General features: G+C 39.0%; 1 protein-coding gene across 1 annotated transcript; it reads right to left on the bottom strand.

The window, feature by feature from the left end:
• Positions 1-402: 402 nt before the first annotated feature.
• On the bottom strand, positions 403-23,797 carry SLC25A24 (solute carrier family 25 member 24). The gene is made up of 10 exons (XM_082483684.1): positions 23,570-23,797; positions 12,593-12,719; positions 11,984-12,071; positions 11,395-11,506; positions 8,449-8,607; positions 7,968-8,120; positions 6,693-6,800; positions 4,832-4,999; positions 3,566-3,716; positions 403-2,884 (listed from the first exon to the last, which is right to left on the bottom strand). Exons 1-10 carry the CDS (start codon positions 23,753-23,755, stop codon positions 2,706-2,708), a joined length of 1,431 nt encoding a protein of 476 aa, XP_082339810.1. The 5' UTR covers positions 23,756-23,797; the 3' UTR covers positions 403-2,705.
• Between the last annotated feature and the right edge of the window lie 302 nt (positions 23,798-24,099).

Here is a 24,099-nt window from a genome sequence, read left to right as displayed (position 1 = left end):
CTTGAAAAGATGTTATATCGATCCTTTGAGTAACAAGTAAGATTAACACCAAAGCCAGATAAACATTAAGAACACAAGCAAATATGTTTGCCATTATTTGAGTTCTGTCTCGCAGCGTACACAGAAGCAAATCATGGTGTACTACCGTACAATCAACAAGCAAAAATATTAAACGTTAGGTGATCTTCCATTAAGCGATGAAACAGTTAGACTTTTAAACAGGATGACAATTGACTAATGTTAAACTAGGTTTTCAAATATTGATGTAACAGCAAAGCGTAGGTGAGTCTCAAACTTATTTTTAGATAAATTACCTTCACTTTTTATTTTGAGTATTATGCATATAGTGCAATGAAGACGCATTATCTGTCTATGAGGCCATGGAAAAAAAAAACCATCAGGTAAGGAAACACACATTTATTAGAAACTGGTAGTTTTACAGAGCTAAAAAGGTAAACGTATGTTTAAGAGACAAAGAATGCACAATTGAACACAGTTATCACAAAGGCACATAACGAAAAATTAAATTTGAAAGACCCATCTTTTCAACATTTGAAAACATCATTACCATAATTTTCAATACTCATAATGGCACTTGCACGCTATAAACAAAATAGAGCAAGTCTAGAAAATAGACACTGCTGAAGTCATCTCCGCATCACACACACACAACATGTTTGCTCATTGGTCACAGTCAAACAAAACGATTGGGAACTGATCTCACACATCCCACGAAGATAAAAAATGTTGGCAAAACCAAGAAACATTCAGATCAAAAAGGCATTGTACATATGGATGATTTGGATAGAATGACTTTTTGTTTTTTAAAAAAAGTGCAAAGTCCAAGGTTTCCCTAAAGGGAAGGCCAAAAGACACGGCTAAAGCTGCCATTTTCTGAAATCTGATAGAACAATATTTTATAATACAGATTTTATGGAGTTGTTATATATCAGTTTATGGAGAATAAACACCAGCCATGGAAGCACTGAACACAGATTTACATCTGATTGCCGTTTTAAAAATATGGCCCAAATAGTCTTCTGTATGTGGAACAAGGGAGGCTCAGGCAGTTATTGATGCTTGCTTGCTTATTTGTTTGTTAAAAAAAATAAAAATCATTAGAAAAAGAGACCCTTAATGACCTTACTGGAACAAAGTTCTTCCATCGGTAATCCCATTTCAGGAAGTGGTCTAAGAGCAGTTGCTTTTAGAAGGTCAAGATAAGTATAAGTACAATCCTGAATTTAAAAAGATTAAGACACCACACACTGCAGAAAGCAGAGAGAGAGTAACAAATGAGTTCGGCAATAATTGTTACCCAATTTCAGTGTTCAGGCCTGAAGGCAACTGAAATGCAGCACCACCACCACCCCACTCCACAAAAAAGGAAGTCACTTTGGAAGTACTTGTACACGGAAATACCTACTTTCTACATTGAGGAAGTGCTGCTTAATTTTTTGAGGAGGAGCTGTTTCTCAAGCACTAGCAAGTTCTCTGTGTGTGCACTTTGCTCACTTCTTTAACATGGACCTGATGGCCACCTCAGATCAGCAGTCCCATTTGGTCACTTGGGCAAAGTGCTTCAGCATGTTGCTATCTGAATTTCACACACACAGCACACACAGAAGACATTGGGGGAAGCAGGATTTATCTTGCATGACAAACTCGTAAAACCTTTACATAATAATGCAATCCTCTGTTGGCTAAAAGCACACAGTGGACTGTAGCCCTCTGAGTATGGGAAAGAACAGGGAGTCCAAAATGAGAAGCATTTCTCTCCCCAAGGCAGCTATGACGAGCTCCGCTGTTGGCTGTATTACAATCACCCTCAGCTTAATACTGGTTCCCCCACCCTGTTTTTAAACAGTAACTTGCACTTGTATGGAATGGATCTAAGTAACTAAGCTTCTTCTCTTCCTGTATATTATGATCCTATAAAACATGCAGCTGTAACCCAAAGCTCGTCATGGTTAATAGTGCTAACATTTACAAGTGCAATAAAAAGCAGGTCCAGTGAAGCAAGTTATGAAAATCACTGATTGTATTACAAAAATACCGTGTAAATCCATTTGAGGTATTCTGATACCATGGAACAGAAGTTTCTCAGGCTCTCATTCTTTACACACACAAAAAAAGGTTAGCCTGAAGATAAAGGTGATGGGCTACGTTTTAATGTGTTACTCCATCCTTGTCTGTATCTATGAACCTATTTTTTAAAAACTTAACGTTAAGTCTCCAAAAATAACAATAGTAAGTGCTTACTTCTAGGCGTGCAAAACATTGCCTGTGAATTGCTTGAGTATAGGCAGCGTGACAAAACAAAAAGTCACTTTCATATATTCAGTATCAAGGCAGTACAAATTTCTCCTACCTTTGGCTTGATCCAAGCCAAATGCACATTTAGAGAAGACAAATACAAAAAAAAGCCAATGAGTAAAATATGCATGATTTCCTGAAATATAAACATATTCTTGATTTAAAGAGTTTCTTGATTTTTTTTTAAACTCAGTGACATTTTAAAGTGCAATATAGGTATCTGTTTAGAAATGGTGAATTAGAATTTAAGAAAGTTTCTTCCCACTTCAGAAGTCGCAGCATCTCTCCACAAAGATCTGTCTCTAATTGTGAGAGCAGATTACTTGAGAAATCATTTTTGTTGTGGTGCTTCCAACAACATTAGAAGCATCTCGCCTTTTTCCTTCATTTCACGCTATTCCCAAATTCTGCTTCATTTTTTCATATACGACATAGCTGATGCTGACAGCTGGAAGCACTTTCATAAAATTAGGGGCTATGCCCCTATAAAGTCCTCGGATTCCCTCTGTAGCAATAATTCTTTGAAAAAGACCGACCATGTTTAGCTGTTGAGCTCCTTCCACTGAGGCTAGAACAAAAAGATAATCTGTTATACAACAGCTCTAGTAATATTAAAATTCTTAAGCAAGTATTAAACACCTGTGTGATGAGCCCACTAGCACCCCTAGGGCCATTGATTAAAAACTTTGACTCCTCACAGAGAGATCTCTTTAATCCCAGACATTTGAGAGGTATCCATGTGTCTAAATCCCACTGAAAAGCATTATCCACCTACATTCCTTCGGAAATCTATGCTCCCATCTTTAAGTCTGTGCACAAACCTATCAAGCAAAAATCTCAGCTATGAAACTCTCTTTATGAAACGTCCTCCAGAGCAAACATTGCTGTCTGCCTTCACAGGATGATGCAAGTCCTTTTCATTTTACCTCTAAAATTTAGGAAACATTCTAACTTTTAGAAAAGTGCTCCCAGAGTATGACAGGAGCTCTATGTCTAGTAGACTTGTATGGAACGTGGTTCTCGGAGAACACAAAGCGCTAGTGTTTGAAATGTTACATTTCAATTAAGTATGATGAAGAACAATGTTGGGGGTAATAAGGAGAAGGGACCAATGTTAAGAAGAATTTTCAAGATAAGTCCTTGGTTTTACAAGTTGGGGGTTTTATTCCTATGTCTCTGCTACAACTATCCCAAATGACACAGTTTTGATGTGACCACACAGAAACACTGTCAGTACACCAGGACTCACCTTGAGCTTGCATGCGTGTTCTGATAAGAGCAAGAGGGTAACTGGCTAACTGCCCGCATGTGCTGGAAACAGTACCGCATCCCAACAATACAAAAACACCTGGGTTAGCAGAGCTCGATGCATAGTGTTCTAGCCATGTACTCTTTAAGAGCTGCCAAGATATAAAATTGAATAATAAGACGAGAGATCTGCATTCAAGAAAGTAAACAAATACATCTTTATTCATAAGAAATCTTATGGGCTCAGTCCTGAAAAGCACCAATCTCACTATGCCAGTCCTACACGCTTACTTTTCAAGTGCACAGGTCACTTTAGCACACGGGTAAGGAATTTAACTAGGTTGCAGTAGTTAATGCCTAGAAGAGAAATCCTTAAAAGATCCAGCAGCAGGAACAGTGCCCATGTTCTAAACCTGTTAATACTTTGGGGGGAGGAGGAAGGGAACACAACCCAGCACAGGGTGCGATAGAAGCTCACACAGCTATACATGTCACCCCATGCAGAAGCAAGGATGCAAACTGTAGAAAAGAACTTCCATACTGCTTTGAAAACATTTGCTCAAGCAATTTTGCTGTTTACTACTTCAGTGTCACAAAAAGATTTGTCTAGACTAGAAAAAAAATTAGCCTGTGCATCTGAGTTACTTAACACACTTTGAAGCAGCACCTAGTATCTAAGGTAGATAAAACATTTTAATTGTTGCTGATAGGTGTAAGAGATGCTGGCTCCTCTTGAAAGGAAATGGAGCAGTATTTTAAACACCTCAGAACAACTGTACATCAGCCACAAAGAATTCTGGCGACAGGCACAGACACTATAATCAGGTTACTATAATCAAATTATAAATCAGAGAAAATGGCAAAAAAAATGTATCAAGTATCATAAATGCAGGATAGGAAACATAATACGAATATCTATAGCAAATACGCCCATATTTACTATAGAATGGGTATGTTCCAGTCCAACAGCGTAGTTAACTATGCAAGCATGTTGTATTGCCAAAGTCTATATAATCCTGCCTTACGAGTAGATTTCTTGTTTGGTACTGTTGCTTGTAAGGGCACACTAGCACAGGCACTCCTCCAGGAGGGGCAAACAAAGAAAAACACTAAAATCTAGCAAGATTAGCGGAAATTCTCATTTATCTATTTTACTGTAATACTACAAGCATATTACAAATCTAACTAACGATACAGGCATTCTAAAGAATATTTATCCTTCTTGTAAATTAATGAAAGCTACATGCATTCAGTGATCTAAACTCACCTCATAAACAGCAAGGTCAATGCCAGCATAAGGAATTATACCCAGAATATTGGGAACATAGCCTTTGTAGAAGGCCTTTACACCTTCTCTTTTTAAGATCTTCTTAGCACAGTCAAACATCCCAGAATATTGTCCGGTTTTACCCACAGCCAATCTGGTCTTTAAAACCTAAAGGGGGGAAAAATAGTAGCCTTAATTGCATACCTATTTCTTGACGTATTTTATAAACAGAGGAAAACACTGTATCTCTCTGCTTATTCAATTGTCTGGAACTGCTTTGCGTTTTGGTACTTCAAAGCTCCTTTGTGATTACTACTGTCAAGGCTTTGTTAGCAGTAGGCTTCAGGTTTTATCATTACTGCAGAGTAGCATACATACTAACAGACACTGGCTTGCAAATTATTAGCCTTTTTAAATTGCATTTTCCCTTTCTTTTCTTGATTAAAACAGGCAGATTTTTTGTTCAACTTGAAGGCAAGTGTGGGCAATATTTATTAGAAGCATTAACTAAAGAACAAGTGAAAGCATTAACATACTAGCAGATCACACTTCTGATCTGGGAACAGCAAAGCATATTAAGAAAATAATCTTTCAAAAAGCACAACCCTTTGAAAGGTAGTTAAGGGATACAAAGATTGCGTCTCACTACTGAACACCAGCATCTGATTACTAATGCAAAGTCTATACAGCATCTTACGACAAAGAAATTAATAACAGTATCCAAAAGAAACCAGAGGGAATTTCCTGAGCAAGAATTTGGCCTACTTTAAAGCCTCATAAAACTGCAGCTTCCTCAGGAGTTTCCTGGCACTTTGCTTTTCTCTTTTACTTAGAAACACCCTAAAAAACACTTTGAGGACAGTATTATGTCTTTGTTAGGAAGATCAGAGCATCTTATTGTCGAACAGTTCGTCTGTCTCCATTGATCAGTGTAATCCAGATGACTTACATAACATTTCAGTTATTCTATAACTTAACCCAACTCTGTACTCAGGCTAGCTGTGATTCAGCGGCTCTAACAGCAAGGATGCTACTTAAAAAGAGATCATTATCACTGTCAGCAATGAAAACAGCTGAATTCTATTCCTACTGACACCCTTCCCTATGAAAAAAAGGTATTTAGGTTACATTTTCCATTACTTCCAAATCTTGATGTTGGCATTGGTTTAATCCCAGAACCAACATATATCCAAGGTATTTGCACAACTAGATAAACTTTCTGGGGAACCAGCAGTAAAGGAAGTACATCCTACTTCTATTTAAAAAAAAGCAGGATGTGAAATAGCTACCCTAGAGCAGTTAATATATGAATACTAGTTAAATTGCAGCATATGTAGTACCACATACAAATATGTCCTACAGAGGAAAGAGCAGCAAATCCACCCAGCCTCAACTGTAGCTGTTATATTGTCCCTCCACATTGATCTCCTAATCAGACCCAGCCCCCAATCACAATGCAACAGAACTTCATCAGTTCTGCTACAGACAAGAACGTTCCTCGCTAACATACATAGCTGAAAAAAGATTTATGCCCAATTTAGAAAGTAGTTTGAATATGTACTTAATTTTAAACGTGTTCTTGGATTATTTTTTTCCCTGAACTAGGTTTTACTTAAACATTGCTTCAGCCAATATGATACAGCCAAATATATAGAAAAATGACAAGTATCAATTAGAACATAGTATATTCTAAAATGCCTAGTACTGAAGTTCTGAATGGACGTCTAAAGTAAAAATAAATTAGGGTATAGGAACACAGAGGAATTCCTACAATACTTTGAAGAGCAAAATTAGTTTTACTTTGGAAACGAAGCAGACATTTGGCAGAGTCTCCAATGGAAGCAGATTCTCTGTTACTTACCTCCATGGGATAAATGGAAGTTTGTGCTGTTGCACCAGCCAAAGAACCAGATACAAATCTTTCAACGGTGCCTAACTTTCCATCATCCTTAGTGAGTATCTTCTTATACTGTATAGTTAAAACGCATAAAATAAACATCACATGCTTTTTAGGAGAGGCAAGAGTTACTATGAGAAGCAGGAGCACAGTACAAAGTGTCTTTTTAAGCTGTACTTTTTCATGTATTTACAGTTACATTTACTAACCTAACAAATTTAGCACTATACTCTCTGCAACCCTGTGGATAAAGATTCTCAAGAATACAGTAAGTATTCCAGCCTGCAAGAATCCTTTGCATTAAACACCTCAGCCACCTCAGTACTGTCAGATATTCTACAAACAGCCAACAGAAGGGTACCCACACTATGGCCCCCAGATAACAGAGGAACCTGACTCCTTTCCAGATCCAGTTCTCCAAACAAATAATGAAAGATCAACTAGGACGTTAACAGAAACGCTTAGAGAGCTGTACATACTGTGTCATTCAAGACAGAGACACCACCATGCAAGAATGCACCATCAGCTCCCAAAAGGCAGAGCAAGAGTAAGGAATAAGATGCTCAAAGTTACTCTATGGCATCAAAATCTGCTGTTCAGTCTTAAAATATCCCGAAGTTTACTTCACTTTCTGTTGCTTTTATTTTGTAGTTGTACACAGATGTGCAATATGTTCATTTAGTCTTACCTGAGGCACTAGCAAGCCCCACAGAGGAAAAAGAAAGATCATTTCACTACACCAGAACTGGAGTTCATTTTCCAAAGGAGGATTAGGCCTTAACATGATGCTTAAAGCTGATTCAGAGGTAAATATAACTCTGAAATCCAGGATGAGGGCATCTTACATGGCACCATGATATTTGACTTAAAAAGAATCCTGTATAAGTTCAACTAGCATAATGTGCTAAGTTTTTGGTTGTTGTCGCTTCAAAGCAACAAAGTAGGTATTAACACAGTACTCCATATAAAGCTATGCAGACTGGAAGACGGGTTAAAATCTATGACAGATTTAGTTTATTTACACTGCTTATAATACGATAGCAAAATCTGCCTAATACCAAGTGTTCTTTTAACAGAATAAATAGACTATTTTAAATCTGAAAGTCACTCTAAATTACTGCAACAAAACCTCCAATCACGATAAGAACTCCTATGTAATACAACAGGGCAAATAATGACCAGTGAGAGTTGTAGAGTATTTTATTTACCATTATTTTTCTTCCTGATTTATCATCCTACCTGTTCATAGGCCCAGAACTTAATAGCTGTTTCAGGAGCTATTTTCACGACATTGACACCATTTCCTCTCCACAGGGATCGGACACCACCTTCTTTCAACATTTGTTTAAAACCACTGGCTATATTCATTTTGTTTGATTTTGAACCATGAACCTAAAATAAACCAGAGTCACAGTAAAGAACACTACTCTGATTAGGTCATAAAACTCATCAGCTAAGTATTAAATTGTTTAAATATAATATATCAACTAGCAAAACCATGTCCATTATTGAAAAATAGTATCTTGTTTACATTTTTGCCAATACGGCTATGGAAAAGACAACTTTTACGAACACAAAATATGGAAATTGTCAAAAGATTTGTCAAAAGAATTGTCAAAAGAACTTAAATATTGTAATTGGCCATCAGTTTTCCATAACCATTCTCTAAAAACTGAAATGATACACTGGAAACTAAAAAGTTCTTGAACATTGCACCTACCTGCATCATCACTTTAAGGCGATCTAACGGTGCTGTACCTGTTCGAGAGACAGCACCAGCCACTCCTCCTGCCAACAGCTGTTTCCACCACTGTCCCGTCTTTTTCTCTTCCTCCGTAAACTCATCTGGAACAGTCAAGCTATCTCCTATATCCAACACCTATTAGAATCCAAAGCAAAGATGTGCAAATAACTCTCTCATTCCATAATCTCAATTTTATCAACAGTTCTAAAACCAAATTAACCTACCACCTGAGAATATGTAAATAAAACACTAGTTAAAAAATAAAAAAAAAAATCTCTAGTTTCCATTCTATAATTAACTTGCTATGGATTGCTATTGCTATTCAATGAATAGCAACTTTTAATGACCTACATAGAGACTGAGTAATCACACCACAGACCCACCATTTCAAAAACTGCACCATCATCATTAAAAATTATGATAAATTTCTGCCTTGAGCATGGCCCAAACAAAGACATTCTGTCATGATCAGCAGACCTTTACAGTCAGCACTAAAGCTCAAATGCTTATATGTTGCAGCTAACCTTTCACCAGACAGCCTTCTGGGATTAGTCTGGTAATCTCCTAACGATGCTAACAAGAGATTTCTCTCTCCTGGTAATTTATTCACACATATACGGGATTTCCCATTTCTCCTACCCCCCCCCCAACTTTTTAAAGTAGAATTTTTATAGCTGATATATTGGAATAGTCTATTTCCAGTCTATTACACTGCTGTGTATTATCTTACCAAATAACAAGTTTGACTAATACTTTATGAATTTTCTTATCATCAGTTACACTGAAAGACACATTAATGACTTTTTTCAGCTCTGTTTGAAATTTGAAGTTTGAAAAATTTGAAATGTCATTAAGAGATGCATGTTTGTAATACCATTCAATTTGATCAAAGAACATTACTATAGGCTTTAGCAATAAAGCTGTCCAAGACATAAGACTATGGAATCTCACATAGCACTTAAACTAGTCTCTGCTCTATATGTAATTTAAAAACATGATATATGAGAAAAAAAACACTGTAAATAATGCAGAGCCAATATTATGCATAAACTCAACCTATAAAGAAGCAAGAATGTTTTAATAACTGGTAAGTAGTGAAAGCATGTTAACTGATAAACTTTTTTTTTTAAGCTACTGTTGATTTTAATTGTAGACACTACATCCCTAATTTATGCTGCATTCCCTATTGGCTAAGTAGACTGAATACTGTCTTGGTCATTTGGAACACAAGAATTGCAGGATGCAGATTATAGATATACCCACTGGACAAACAGGATAAGCACCAACTATTCTGGATATTGAACAGATTAATTGAAAAAACTTCTCATCTTTCTGACATTTGTGGTTTCCAAGTCAGGTGTCATCAGTTGCTTGACTACATGGAATCATCAAAAGATCAATCAGAACTCTCAAAATATAAATGCAATGTTCTTAGAGATATTATGCATCTCTATCAGGGTTTAAACCTTATGTCTACCAAGCCCTAAAGACAACTAAGAAAAAAAGCTAAATTTGAGGGCGTTTATAACAGAAAGGCCACAGCTACCAACTCATAATAATTCTATGCCAATGCAGCTATCACTTGGAAGAGTCTGACAGCAATTAAAATCTTACAATAAAAACAGAAGTGGAAGAGCTGTCGACGCCAGCCAGGCGTGTGAAGTCTCACATCTGCTCTTATCTGAAACACCAGCTGTGTTGCCGTATAGCTGGATTTTGCTTGCTGTGATAACTGGGTCATCAGCTGACTGCTACACTGGAAGATCACAAGAGAATTCTAAAATTGTTTCTTGGGGGTAACTAATGACATTCCATAATAAAAAAAATATAGAACTTATGTTTAATAATAGTAATATGAAGCATTTTATTAAAGCAAAGGGTTTTTTTTTCCCAATAAGTAAGCTGGGACCAGGACTATCTGATCTCATAGCAGTGCTTTAAGTGTCATCTTCAGCAAACAGGGAGCTTTTTGGCAAGCATTTCTGAATTGAGGCTGTACAGTGGGAAACACTCAAAGCTTTCAGATCTCATAAACTGTTTTTTATTATGGAAATGCTGACTAATCCCTGAAGATATGAATGGTCTCACTATATTCAAAGAAATCTGCCTTTACCTAACTCTATGGATCACTCCAGTAATCTATAGGAAGGATATTTAGCAAACAGGATTACTGTTGGTTTACTCACCTTATTATTTGTTCTTAAGAGTTAGTCACTGAGGTGGCAAGAGCTCCATTCAATAGTAACTTAAAAAAAATAAAAATCTATCGGCAATGTGGATAGCCTATTGCTGTATATTCTGTCATTCTTAAATGAAATTCTATAGCCCAAGAGAATGTGAGAGCACGTGCACAGAAAGTCATCTGCCTCTCTCTTAGAAGACAGAGGGGGGGGGCATCTGTCGGTCTCATCTGGGGGTGCCCCACATGCCCAGTAGCCAATTCAGCCTAAACCATGACAATCACTAATGACACTGGTGATTTTATGATAATGATAATATTACTATATAAGTGCAAATACTGAACTAATTTCAACATAAGAAACAGTTAAAATGTTTCTATAATTTGTTTCAACACGTAAAAAGCACTGAACATAAGAACATACTGGAATATGAAAAGAAAAAGACTTAACATTGTGGTGGTTATCTTTCTGTGGAATATCTCCAAATGAAGAAAAGGATTCCTTCCTAAGAATTACTGATACTTATTGGCAAAGCTTAAATGAAGTTCTTTGTTCAGAAGAAACTCACATCACACTGTCCTGCTTGTAAATGGAAGAGCACGAAGTAAAAAGAAAAACCAAATGATCTTACAGGTATGCTTGAAACATAACAACTGCAAAGCTGTTATACTCAATATTGCCAATTAAGCCAGCAGAGATGAACTTAAGAGCTGCACTAAGTTAAAAGAAAGGTTGAACTTACAGTGGAATGTTTCCAATACCGAATTATTTCCTCAATGTCTGTAGCCGGGTTAAACATAAAATGATCTCTCCACTCATTCCAGTCTACTGTCATTGTCCCATCAGCATCAATACTGAAAAGAAATTGAACTATATAAGGAAATAGTAGCAGGGATGGGGTTTGGTTCTATTGCCTTTTTTTAATTTTATTTTAAATATTGGCCATCACATCAGTGACAACTGACTGCAAATTCCATATAAAGACTTCAAGGCTGAATCTGCTGTGGCCTTTTAATACTATGCTTTTCTCACCCAAGTGCATCTAACATATTCCATTTAAAAACATAACATAAAACTTAATTCTATCAACAATGTTTACAGGGAAACAAGATAACATTCTCCTCCCCGAACCAGATGCTCAAATAGTGACTAGATTTACTATCACCCAGGAACAGATGGAATATGTGAGAATGCTATAAAGGCACCGCTGAAGGTGGCAACACCTTTCGAAGTTACTATCCCATTTATCTTGTTCTCTGGATTATAAAAATATAATAATTAACAATACAAAGAAGCTTAAAACAAAACTTTAAGAAATAATAATTCCTGACCTTTGCAGGATCTTTTCCGCCTGTTTTTCTGAAATGCTTATACCCAATATCTGGAGGGACTGAACAACTTCTGATGCTTCAATTTTTCCTTGAAACATTAAAAGAAAGATAACACATATTTAAAACATGGACCTTAATAACCTTAGCACCTTGGAACTCACAAAGTTCCACTGCAACACCAACATAATAGCGAAGATAATGTAAAACCAATTTAAACACAGATTATGTACTTTGGTTGTCTACTACAAGGACTGAGTGAAGGCAAGTACATTAAAATTGTGCAACCAGATGAAATGCAAACATTCAGTGAGTTAAAAACTATTTTATCTTAATAGATACTTAGAAACTTCCTTATAGTTTCTCTATCTGGGGAACAAAAAGCCCCAGATCAATGGACCTGGAAGATAATAAAAAGAAAAAAAAAAAGACTATAATAATTTATTATTTCAATCTATAGTAAATGATAATTATGATCCTATTAAGGAAAAGAAGTAGGGGTTCCATATTTACAACTTTCTGTCTCAAGTTTAGACAAAGAATATAAATGAAGATAACTTTTAATGCACAGTTTCTTCAAACGACGAACAAATAAAATAAATCAAGGCATACCATCATTGTTTTTGTCCAGGCTCTTAAATGCCAATTTCATCTTCTTCTCATGGTCTTTAAGATACTGCATAAATTCTTCAAAATCTAGCTGTCCATCCTGGTTAGTATCTCCAGCTTTAAAAATTTTCTGTTGAGAGAAAATTCAATATTTGACTTCTCCAAATTACAGAAGGTCACAAAGCAACAGCAGCATAGCGCAGCCCTGGCTTTAAAGAAAAAGCATCATATTCATCACTTTGGGAGTCAAATCAGGAAAACACGTAAGCATACGTTTCAGAGCTTTATTTTGTTTTCACAGTTTAACACACTTGCAGTATTTTTGATAAAGAGGGAAAACACTCAATAGCAAATATAGACATAAGAAAACATTACTTACATAACTTTCCCATTCAAAGACTTTAAGGTTTCTTAGAAGCACTGGCAATTTACACCTACAGATATCAAGTAATTTGTGGAGGAGGAGGTGAGGGACAGGACAAGATCATGAAAGAGAACAACTTCAAGTCTGTGACTTTCCTGGTTATACATGAAATTTGTCAATGTCATTAAAATTAAGCAAATAGAGTCTTAACTATCCTCTTTAATCCAGTGTTCTATTAATTAATTATAAAGATAAAAATACAAACAGCAATTAACTCTAACTGCTGACCAAAAGAAATACAAAGGTCTCCCCAGCTAGCATTTCCATCCCTGAGGGTTTGAGAAGGCAGGGTTGCTTCTAACTGAAGCCCTGGCAAAAATTAAAAACAAACAAACAACAGACTTATAACAAATAGAAGCACAGTTATCTTCCATTTTTGCATGTGTTTCCTAATAACTGTCCTGCAGATAAGAAAGATCTACATGTAAAATTAAGCACAAATTGAATGTGTGGTATACAATTGCCAGCACTGCAGGAAACAAGTCTGAAATACAGCCGAGGCACTTCTCCATCAACAAAGGGCTGGACTACTTTGCTATCTTTATGTGTGAAAAAACATACTTTTTAAAAAAGGGAAATTACAACAGCCCCCCCACGGCATCAACCTGTAACTGGTGTGGCTTGTCTTCAAAGGCAAAGAAAGCCTTGAGAAGAGCGAAGCCCAGGCTAACAAGCTCTGCAGGATTTATTAGGTTGGGCTTTATGCCACAGCAAGGGCTGCTCCACACATAAAGGGCTGCAGAGAGAGAAGCGGGGCCAAGGAGAGGCAAGGCACACAGGACACCAACACCACCGCTTTCCATCTGCTCTCACGCTTCCACAGCACTACCATCTCCTCTGGCAGGATGCACAGGAAGCAGGCAGGGAAATCAACCCTAAAACCCTGCTCTAGAACATGAATTATGGGGAAATTATGCCTCATCTCTTAGTTTGGGCATCAGTCCCTGTGGTTTCCCTCAATCCCACTGGGGCAGCACTTTATAGAAGGCGAACAGGAGACCAACCTGACAGCACAACCCCTTCATTAATTTGCAGCAAGTTTCAGAGCACTTCAGGGTACACATAAAACATATGCCAAAAATTCTGCCAAATACCTTCTTTTTTCAGCAGACTGCCTTGCGCGACTGTAGTTTCTGAATAAAGTAACTCAACAAGATTTGCATGGCTGTTCTAATCTGCAAAATTTGGGTTTAATCATTTTGTTTATTCCACTATAATTAGTACAAGTCCTCAAAAGACCAAAGTCCAACAAGTTCTAGCCTACAGAAACTAAACATAAAGGAAGCTGGAAACTCTGGTGTGTTTGTTGCAGGTGTCTGAAAAAAAAAAAAATTGAAGACATCTGAATACATTTATGTTGCCTCCTTTATCTTTCCTATGTCTCTACTAAAAGAAACATAATTTAGTGTTTAATCTAAAAAAAAACAAAATTTTTAAGATTGTCATAGATTTCTCAATGGAATGGAGGAAGACAATGTGGTATTCCACAGTGAAATAAGAAGCAAATTATTTACCTCTCATAATACAGCAAGTTATGCACAATAAAATAAACTCAAGTTACCGCATATTCAGATAAAGGTGTTTAGTATCAGCTTAGAAAAAGTGTTCTTAGTACACTCATAAGTCCAGCTTGATTGTAATTCCTATAAATAGCCCCTCAACAAAAATATACTTATCGATTCAGTTTCATGCCTTTGCCAATATGGTTAGGGCTGTTCAGAATTTCCCATTACAAAAAAAAAAATAGTTTACATTTATTGAAGTTTATGGATGCATTCCTGAGCATAACCTTCTAACAAGCAATTAAGAAAGGCTAATAGATTAACTATTCAAAAAAACCCAAACATATAAAAAAGACCCACCTTAAAAATTACTCTAGCCAGAAATGAGTCGTCCCCCCCTCAAAGACACTGCAATCTCAACCCATCTTGTACTCCATGCACAGCACCTCATACCGCAGGACCCAAGTGTCCTGCTACACTCCCACAAGCTACTGAGAAGAGGTAATTTACAGGGCAGTCATACACACACTTTGAGTGAATTCTAATCAACGCAAACTGTTACTATTCCCTACTGCTATCTGAACTACACAAACAAAAACATAGAACAAGGGAAGTGTTGTTTTGGCTCACAGACATGACAAAACTTCAACTAAATTCCAATTACAAAACCTCCACTGCTGAGGATGACGTGAGCCAAAGAAAACGGAAATTCCTGGGAGGTTTAGAGAGCTGGCAATGAGCGTGTGTGAAGGGGGGCACCTTTCATTTAACCTGCCAAATGAGGGGATTTTATATTGCAACAACTAGAAAAGGATAAGCACAAACACATTCTCCATTCCCTGCTTTTGTTTTTACCGTTATTTTCCAGACTTCAAGACAGTCTCAGCCACTCTCAGTGCAGCAGAACAGAAGTGACAGGGAATAAAAACTTATGCTTTTCCTCAGCAGGCACACACATCTTTCTCACATTACAAATCTAAAAGTTCATACAAACAAAAGCCTCTTGCTGTCTATGAAACGTACAAATTATGTGGGTGTTAAAGTTTCAGATTAAAAACAGTAATTTGCAAGTTTGTGGAACAAACAGGAACGCTGAAAGGAGCTTGCCTTCCACCTGGAGGTCAAAACTCCCTCGTGGGGGGGTTATATACTCCAGGGGCATAGACAGCAGGAAGACACTTGATTCTGTGGCAGACTAACTCCCAGGTACAAACTGCCTATTCACAGCATCAAATAATAGCTCAGGTTGGAAGGAACCTCCAGAGGCCATTGAGCACAACCCTGGCTCAAAGCATATCTAACTAGATCTAATTAGATCGGGTTGAGCAGGACCACATCCAACTGAGTCTTGGACATCTCCTAGGATGGAGATGCCACAGCCTCCCCAGGCAAACTGTTTCAACATTCAATCATCCTTGCTTCAGTTCAACAAGGAACACAACTCTGCTGTTCTGCATTTAATATACTACCAGATTTTGCATAGTTATAACCACTTGTCACTGTACCACTTCCTGGTTCACCAACTTCTCTGATGGAGAACTGGATGCATTTTAAAATAGGCATGTTTACAACAATAGAGCAGGAACCAAACTAGATGCCAGTCTAGTCCTGGGAAACAATGTTCACCGTGCCTGCCACGTAAAACCTGCCATTTCTTGTTAGAGACTTACTGTGGGATCAACTCACCTTTATGTAGGCCCAGCCCCAAGAGGAAAATGTTTATTTTTCAAGGTGTGCCATTTATTTTCTCACTGTCTAAAAACATTAACCCCAAGCAATGAAAATAATTCACTAGGTAAAATGAAATGGTGATCGCGTAAAGAATTGCTAATTATTGACAGATATTAGGAAGACGGTTTAGATGATCTTTCGTTTTAATGCTACAAGCCTTCATACATACTGACTAAAATGCTCCTGTGCTGACCTATTTGGTCATGACACTGCTGCCTTTTTCTTTTTTTTTTTTTTAATTCTGCTACTTTTTTTCTTTTTTCTGATGTATATTTTGTTAATACAGCTGCTTTCAGAGTCCTGCACAGTGAGGCAACACCAAAGTCAAAGGCCACAAGTAGACTGAAACACTGAAGAATTTTATTTTTAAATTTCTGAATTATATAAAATATGTTGCAGTGTTGAATTCCTACTCCTCCAGAAGACCTCTGTATTTGGTGTGGAAATGTAAGCCAGCAGGTCTGTTGAAAAAAAAAATTAAAATCAGAAAAGTTACAGACAAGGCTTTATATACACCTAAAAATCCTGACACCCTTTAAGAGGCCCGATGAATTATTAGATTACTCTGTGCCAAAGTTATGAACTTTAACACATTCATAGCTACAATGTAAAGGCAGAGAATGCAAGACACTAGAAATCTCAACACTTTTATGTAGACTTTTCTTTGAAATTCACAGTTTAATTTTTATATTACTCTAGCATCGTTATTTGTGTATTGTAAGACATGACATTCTGCTTACAAAGCTGAATTGTGTGTGAAATGTGAGGCTGCACAGTACAAATGATTACCAATCATCTATTCATTAGCTTGTTGTTTCAGCTAATTAATGTAATGTAAAGAATCTTTAAAAGGAAGTGATCCATCAAGAAGTTACTGGGTGTTTCTGGCTTCCTATCATGCTATCTACAACACACAAGTCAAAAAACAACACTTAAAGATACATAATTGGTGCAATTAGCAATTCATTGTTCTGCAATCTATGACTACAGTTCCAAAGGGCACAGTTACAAATACTGTGGTGCTGGTGGTTTTTCTATGCAGTAAGAATAGCATTGTGTCTTTGGACATTCACAAATTTCACATTTTCTTTTAAAAGCAGAGGTACTGTACAAAAACCAGTCATGATATTCCCTTCTCCTCTTCTCCCCTTTTTCTGTTCTTTCCCCCTTCACCTCCAAAATAATTAGTGATAGTCATTCCCATAGCTCTGCATTCCACAATTTTAAGTCATTAGATTGTAATCTTATTGGAAGCCAAATTCAGTCACAGGTCAAGCATACGCAACTCTCCTCTCTTTACTGGATAAGTACCCTACAATACTGAAAACTAATGTTGTCATTTTCCTATCTATATCTGCCAAGACTACACAAATTTATGGCACACAATGGTAGCCCAAAAATCAGTAGCAAATATTATTAAAGTCAGTCTTGTCATACTGCATCAGTTGGGAGATAAATGCAACATAAAGGGAAAGGGACTGAGGATGTGTCCACACAGCATTATACCCTAACCAGTGAGTCCATATAATACACTAACAAACTAGACTGACGCTTAACCTCCAGAAATCCTACAAAACATTGCATTTTGAGCAAAACAGTGGTTTGCACTGCCTCCAAAGACCTCCCAACTTGTTCAAATGCTGTGTTCATATTTATTCGCTTCCCTCCCAAAGGATATTACCAACATGTAAACAGTACCCAAGCAGGCCCTTTAAACCTGCCACAGACAGACATTAACGTTAACGGAGTCCCCCACTCCAGTACTACAGACTTGCACCCTTGGCAGCAGCAGAGATGCTGCTGTCGAGCTTCCCCTTCCTGTTCTTTGTTCTGAGCACCGCTCTCCCTGCAACACGAAAGCACTAGCAGTGGTCTCCTCACTGGTCCATTTCGGGTAACAGAATCTCTATAAAATGAGCCTAAAAAGGAAGAAATGCAAGTCGTGAGTATGCTCTCCAATATGCCTTGCAAAAGCTGCTCCCTCAGACCTGGATAAACTCTCTCAACTCATAGCTATGAATTAGATTCCAAGAATCTGAAACAGCATAAATGGGAGATGCAAACTATCCCTTGTACCTTCATTCATCATTCCTTGCAAGTTACACTGGCATTTTTTACTTTGAACATACTTGGTAGACTGCCTTTTTCCATTAAATAAGACTCCTCTGCTACAGAGGCGTCCCCATCTTACAGTCATCTGGAAAGATTTACCAGTTTACCTTGTTTGTTTACCTGGGACATGCTGCTGCCTCAAGACAGGGATTTAGCAAAGCATTTCAACATGCGGTTAAGAGATCTTCCAGAGGTGAGGGTTCCCATATTTGGTGCCTGATATTCTTGCACTTCGCAGCAACAAGTGGAAGAATTAAACATTCACTGTACCCTGTCACTGTTCAGGAAATATACTATCTACTACTATCAAGTTAGTATTAAAAAAAATCATTTTATCTCCTTGGATGTTAAAAGTGTTATGAAAAAACCCTTATATTCATCCTGCTCTTTCATATGGTGACTTGGAGACTCCAGCACATATCAGTTAAAAGCTTCTGAAGTTGCACACATTGAAATAAAATAATGACTTACATGTTTGCTTACAACTGAAGTCAGATATACTGCTGAAGGTGTTTGTGGTATCTCACAATTAAGCCCCCATAATCATTCGTAATCGTAACACCTACTATGACCTGAAAAGCAAAGTTTAAAGGAACTAAGTGGTTCCAGTTCTACAATCACGTGATGTGACATCTGTTTTGGTAAAAAGTGGAAGATGCCTATTGACTCTAAATCTATAATACCAAGTTTTGGCATACTATTAAGGTGAGGGAAAACTTCATTTCACATGAAGAATGACACACAGCTATGAAAGTGCTTTATAAGACTGTGAATCTGCATATCACGTATGATAATAATTTCTAAGAGCAGATATCATGCAATTGAAAATGCATGTGTTTCTTCTAGGAAGGTGCCAAAGTAACTAGTGCTTTTTGTATGTTTCTAGCCAAGCTACAAACATAATGAAGAGGCTTCAGTTAACTTGGTCTACTAGCCTTCTAATTCTGTCATGTAAAGTAAGTTACCAAAATTAAGAAAAGCATAAAAATCTTAATAAAACAGTGGAGAAATATTCATGAACATATTTAGCTCAGTCACTAAACAAGTATGTGCCTTCTGGGCTAAGAAGAGCTATGATAAGTTCAAACTCTGAAGCACTATCTAGCTGTAGTTTTTAAGAGGCCAGAGAAAAGCACAGAAGGAAACAATACACACCTGGCCCTGTTCTCACCTCTCCTCTTGCTTGATGGAATTCTGATTTTTTTTTTGGTTTAAATGCAGCAACACACTTCAAGTCTTCTGAGTATTTTTAGACTTTGTTGGACTAAAATTTTCATAAACACAGTTAATTGCTCTAAACAGACCATATTCTGATTCCTGAGAATTTAGTCTCGTTGGGCCCTGTTTCCACCACACAGGAGTCTCATCTCACTGTTTCTTCATCTAAAAGAGACTTAACGTAGCTGAAGATTTATGTCAAAACCTGACAGAGAGTCACTCCAAATAAGATCATTATACCGTACAGAATGTAGTTATTCATTTCAATAACGTATTTCTACTGCTAGCTCCAGGACTCGATGTATAAATAGTATCTGAATATGAATGCTTGGCTGTTCCAACCCCAAACTGAAGCTTGAAATATGGGGTTCGCCTCCTACAGGTTCACTGTAACGATTGATTGCAACAGAAGGAAAGGGTGAACAAAAATAGTACTTCATATAACCACTCGTACCATTTATGGTACTCCTGCCTAAGAGACTCACGGCATTCTGAAGACACAGGATGAGATCATTTGAGATCTGATCCCAGCATCTATTTTGTCTCTACTGGACAACTCCACTAATCAAAGTGACTGTACAATAGCTATTGATGGTGCTTGTAGAGTGCCATTTGATACTGTCACCACACTGAATTCCTGCTTCGTAGGTGTTGACGTATTATGTCGGGAATCTTGTGTAAAGCTTTGCAAAGTTACCCATTCCTGGCGGGTAATATACTACAATATAAAACAGAAGTCATCCTGGCAGCCTCTAAGCAGCACATATTTTGGATTTTCCACTGGTTTACTTTTGTCTGTCAGATACTGACAGGAGGCAGGTCCAGTAGAACACCAAGTCAGGAGCTTTTGTCATGTTGTGCTATGATGTCCTGCTATGGGGAAAAAATGATTCTCCCTTAGAGGGACATGCAGCCTACCTCCAAAGCTTACCACACGGTTTCAATACATCAATTCTCGTATCTACAATGTTACTTCACCTAAAAGAGTGTCTCATCATACATTAAACATTAATAAACTTCCAAGACAACTGATGAAAGGTGAAATAAAAAGAGCACACCAGTAGTCTATTATTCAAATAGCAGCTTTATATCTTTTAAAGACATGCTTATTCCTTCTAGAGAGGAATTACATTTCAAGAGAAAAGAGGAAAGTAATGCTAATAGCACAAACACTAATTTATACCGTAAAGATGACAACTTAGGATGAACCAACTGACTTTGCAGTGAAACACAGCAACACTCACATGGTCCTTACCAGGAGCTACCCAGGAAGCAGCTGTGCCCCCCAGAAGTACCGTGACCAATGCTCCCATGTACATGGATTTCATCCCATGCAACAGAAGCCAGCCCTGCAAGAGTATTTTTGGAAACCTAACCCAAACCTGCAGCTAGAACATAACAATAGTGCAAGGCCTGAGACCCAGCCCAGCCACGGGGCACCAAAGCCTACTCTGCTTTAGGATATCCCCAGGTCTGCCCACCCCATAATGCCACTATGTCGGCAGGGCTGAGCAGTTCAGTAGCTAACACTTTGTCACATTGTGTAATATTTCCACATCTCATTTCCTTACTAATTATTAATTATAAGACTACTTCTGCCTCTCCAAACATAAACACGATGGTTCAATATCTAACTTCATTACCAAGTAGTGAAAAGGCATTTTGCTGAACTCAACATCTCTTTAGAGCTTGAAGTAAGTGGGAGAAGGCAGCTTCGAGCTGCAAGAAAGTACAAGAAGCAGGTTAGCTACATAAAGACAGGAAAGAAGCTGGAGGAAAGTCTTACTGAGGCTCTCTTATTAAAACAAGTCTAGTTATTAACAGTTATATATAACCAGGCTAGCTTCTAGCTCAAACCATGCCCACCATTAAGTTTAAAATAGTGAGTATATAGAAGTTTCAGTGCACTCCAACAATTCTTCTACCCCTCTCAAACGTGCAACATGACTCATGGCTTATTTTGTTTACTCTGTGTTTCTTAAGCAACTAAGGCAGACAGTTCCTGCTCTCCATTACATCCAGGTAAGCCTAGCTTATCTCTACTCATTTAATGGGTTTCACTTCCAGTTTATCCTGTAGCAACTGAGAATAATTTGACAGATACTCAGATGTGCACTATTAATGAAAGACATCACACCGATCTTAAGAAAGAACTTGGAACTTGAATTCTAAGTTGCTCAAAACTTAAGAAACACACCACTTGTGCCTCAGGGTTTTCAGTGAGTTATATGGGAAGACCACCCTTGTTAAACGTCAGAAAATTAGCTGGTCACCTGTTCCCCTGTTGTGCACTGTACGTAAAAAACCCAAATTGTTACAGTCAAACTGGTACAACAGGTTCTCAACAATGTGTATATAATGTGTGACTGAAATTCACAACTAGGATGCTCTCAATACTGACAACTCTCGTGGATAAGTGAACGGGCCAAACTGGCCCGCCTTTATATACCAAAAAAAATGAGAACACAAAACATACTTATTGTAAAGATGATTTTGACCTGAAGCAATATTGAAGTGAAAGCATGCTTTCATTTATACTCTCACATAAGCATCATTCAACTCAAGAGGCCTGCTGGATACTTTTCCCTTAAGTATATGAGACAGAGAATTAAATATACCAAAAAGAGCTAAAACAGAGACCAAGTAACAAGACCACAGGAAAGAACTGGCAGTGTCCCACAATTAGGATAAGGTCACTGAAACTGAATTATTGATCCAACTTAACACTGCAGTCAAAATTTAAGTTCACTTTCCTGAATCTCTTTCAGAAAGTACGCAAGGGCTAGTACAGACACGGCAGTGGAATGCCATCTAACCATTCTTTATGCTGAAATAAAGAACAGGACTGTTACGGTAATAGCTCCAGCACAGATCTCAGCTGTACCTGTTCAGCCCAACTGAACCTATGCGTGCCTTTTCAGTGCAGATTTGCCTTACCACACAAATACTTATGCCTACAGAATTGTGCATAAGTGATTTTATATTCTGATCCCTGGGGGTTACTAAAAACAACCAGGAAAGAGATGTTTCTCATACAGGTCAGATTTACTAGTGTAACTCAGCATCACACTGGAATGCTTGATGACTCAAGTTTTACTGACTTGTGAGGTCACAACACTGATAACAGGGGACAAAGAAATGTAATAGCCCAACCCGATCGCTGCAGAATCCACAGCACAAAGAGAGTGCTGTCTGTTTCATGGTTTGGTGGCCACTGTTACAGGTGTGCATTTTTAAATAGAAGGGCCTTGGCATCAGACACAGCCCATGCCAAGATGAATAATTTCCACGTCCATGTGTTCATGGAGACCTAGCTTCAATAACCAGTTCTGATAATACAACATACTGTTATACAGACTTACTTACCTGCTGCCCAAAGCAAACCGTAATTTATTCTGATCTAGATTATGCAAAGGTGGAGTGACGAACAAAAGCTGTAAAACGACCATCCTTTATCATGCTGGAGGAGGAACACGCTATAAAATGTCACGCAACAAAGCGTCAAAGGAAGCCAAAAGTCGACACACGATGAATAAACCCGGCCGTGCCCACTCGGCAGCAAAACCGCCAACAGCCGTACTTGTTAACAGCGTTCGTACGGGGGATCCTTCAATTACAACCCCGGGGCCTGCCTGTACAACACAGCCCCCGGAGCAGGCACGGCGTATCCGGGAACGAAAAAGGCAGGCCCGAGACCGACTTAATCCAGCAGCGGCCCAAAACCTGGGATGCGGCTGCTGGGTGTGGGGGGCAACCCCCGAGGCGCCTCCTCGGCTGCGGGGCCATCACGGCGAGGCCCCGGCCGGGCAGCGCCCCATCCCTCACGGGCTGGGAAGCGGGATGAAACGGCCAGGCCGAGCCTCGCCCTCCCCAGGACCGCGGGGTGCCAGAGGGAGACCGCTCGCCGGCAGCTGCTCCTCCGGGAGGCTGCGCCGGGGTGAAGCGGTTGAAGACGGGAGAAAGGCCGCCTCCGCACCCCAAACCCGCTCTTACCTCCTCCGCCTCTTTTCCCAGGGGGATGCCCATGGCTCGGAGACCCGTCTGTAGCTCGGCGATATCCACCCTCCCATCTTCGTTGAGGTCCAGCTTCCTGAAGAGGTTAGCGTAGCGGGAGTCGCCATCCCTGTTCCCTTCGCAGGCGGCCGCCGGCAAGGCGAGGCCTCGCAGGAGCTGGAACATGGCGGGGCCGGTGCGGTATAGGCAGCCGGGACTCTCGCCCCTCGGGCTGGGCGCGGACGGGAAGGCACCGCCCGTGGGGCAGCCAACGCCCGCAGCTGCCAGAGGAGGAGCCGGCCCAGACCCGCCTCAGCGGCGAGGGGGAGGAGGGAGGGCGGGGAGCGCCCTGGGCGCTCCCCGCCCTCCCTCCTCCCCCTCGCCGCTGAGGCGGGAAACGAACCGCTGAGGGAAGAGGGCGGGCGGCAGCTGCGGCCCCTTCAGGCTCGCCTCAGCTGCCCCTCCGGGCACTGACACGCTCGTACCTGGCCAAACGCTTCCAGTACAAGCAGAGAAACGCCAACAACGCG

This window comes from Vanellus vanellus (genome assembly GCF_965231255.1).
Source record: "Vanellus vanellus genome assembly, chromosome: 5".
NCBI classification, from domain to species: domain Eukaryota; kingdom Metazoa; phylum Chordata; class Aves; order Charadriiformes; family Charadriidae; genus Vanellus; species Vanellus vanellus.
The sequence above is the reverse complement of the archived record's forward strand: the minus strand, read 5'-3'. Positions and strand labels throughout refer to the sequence as shown.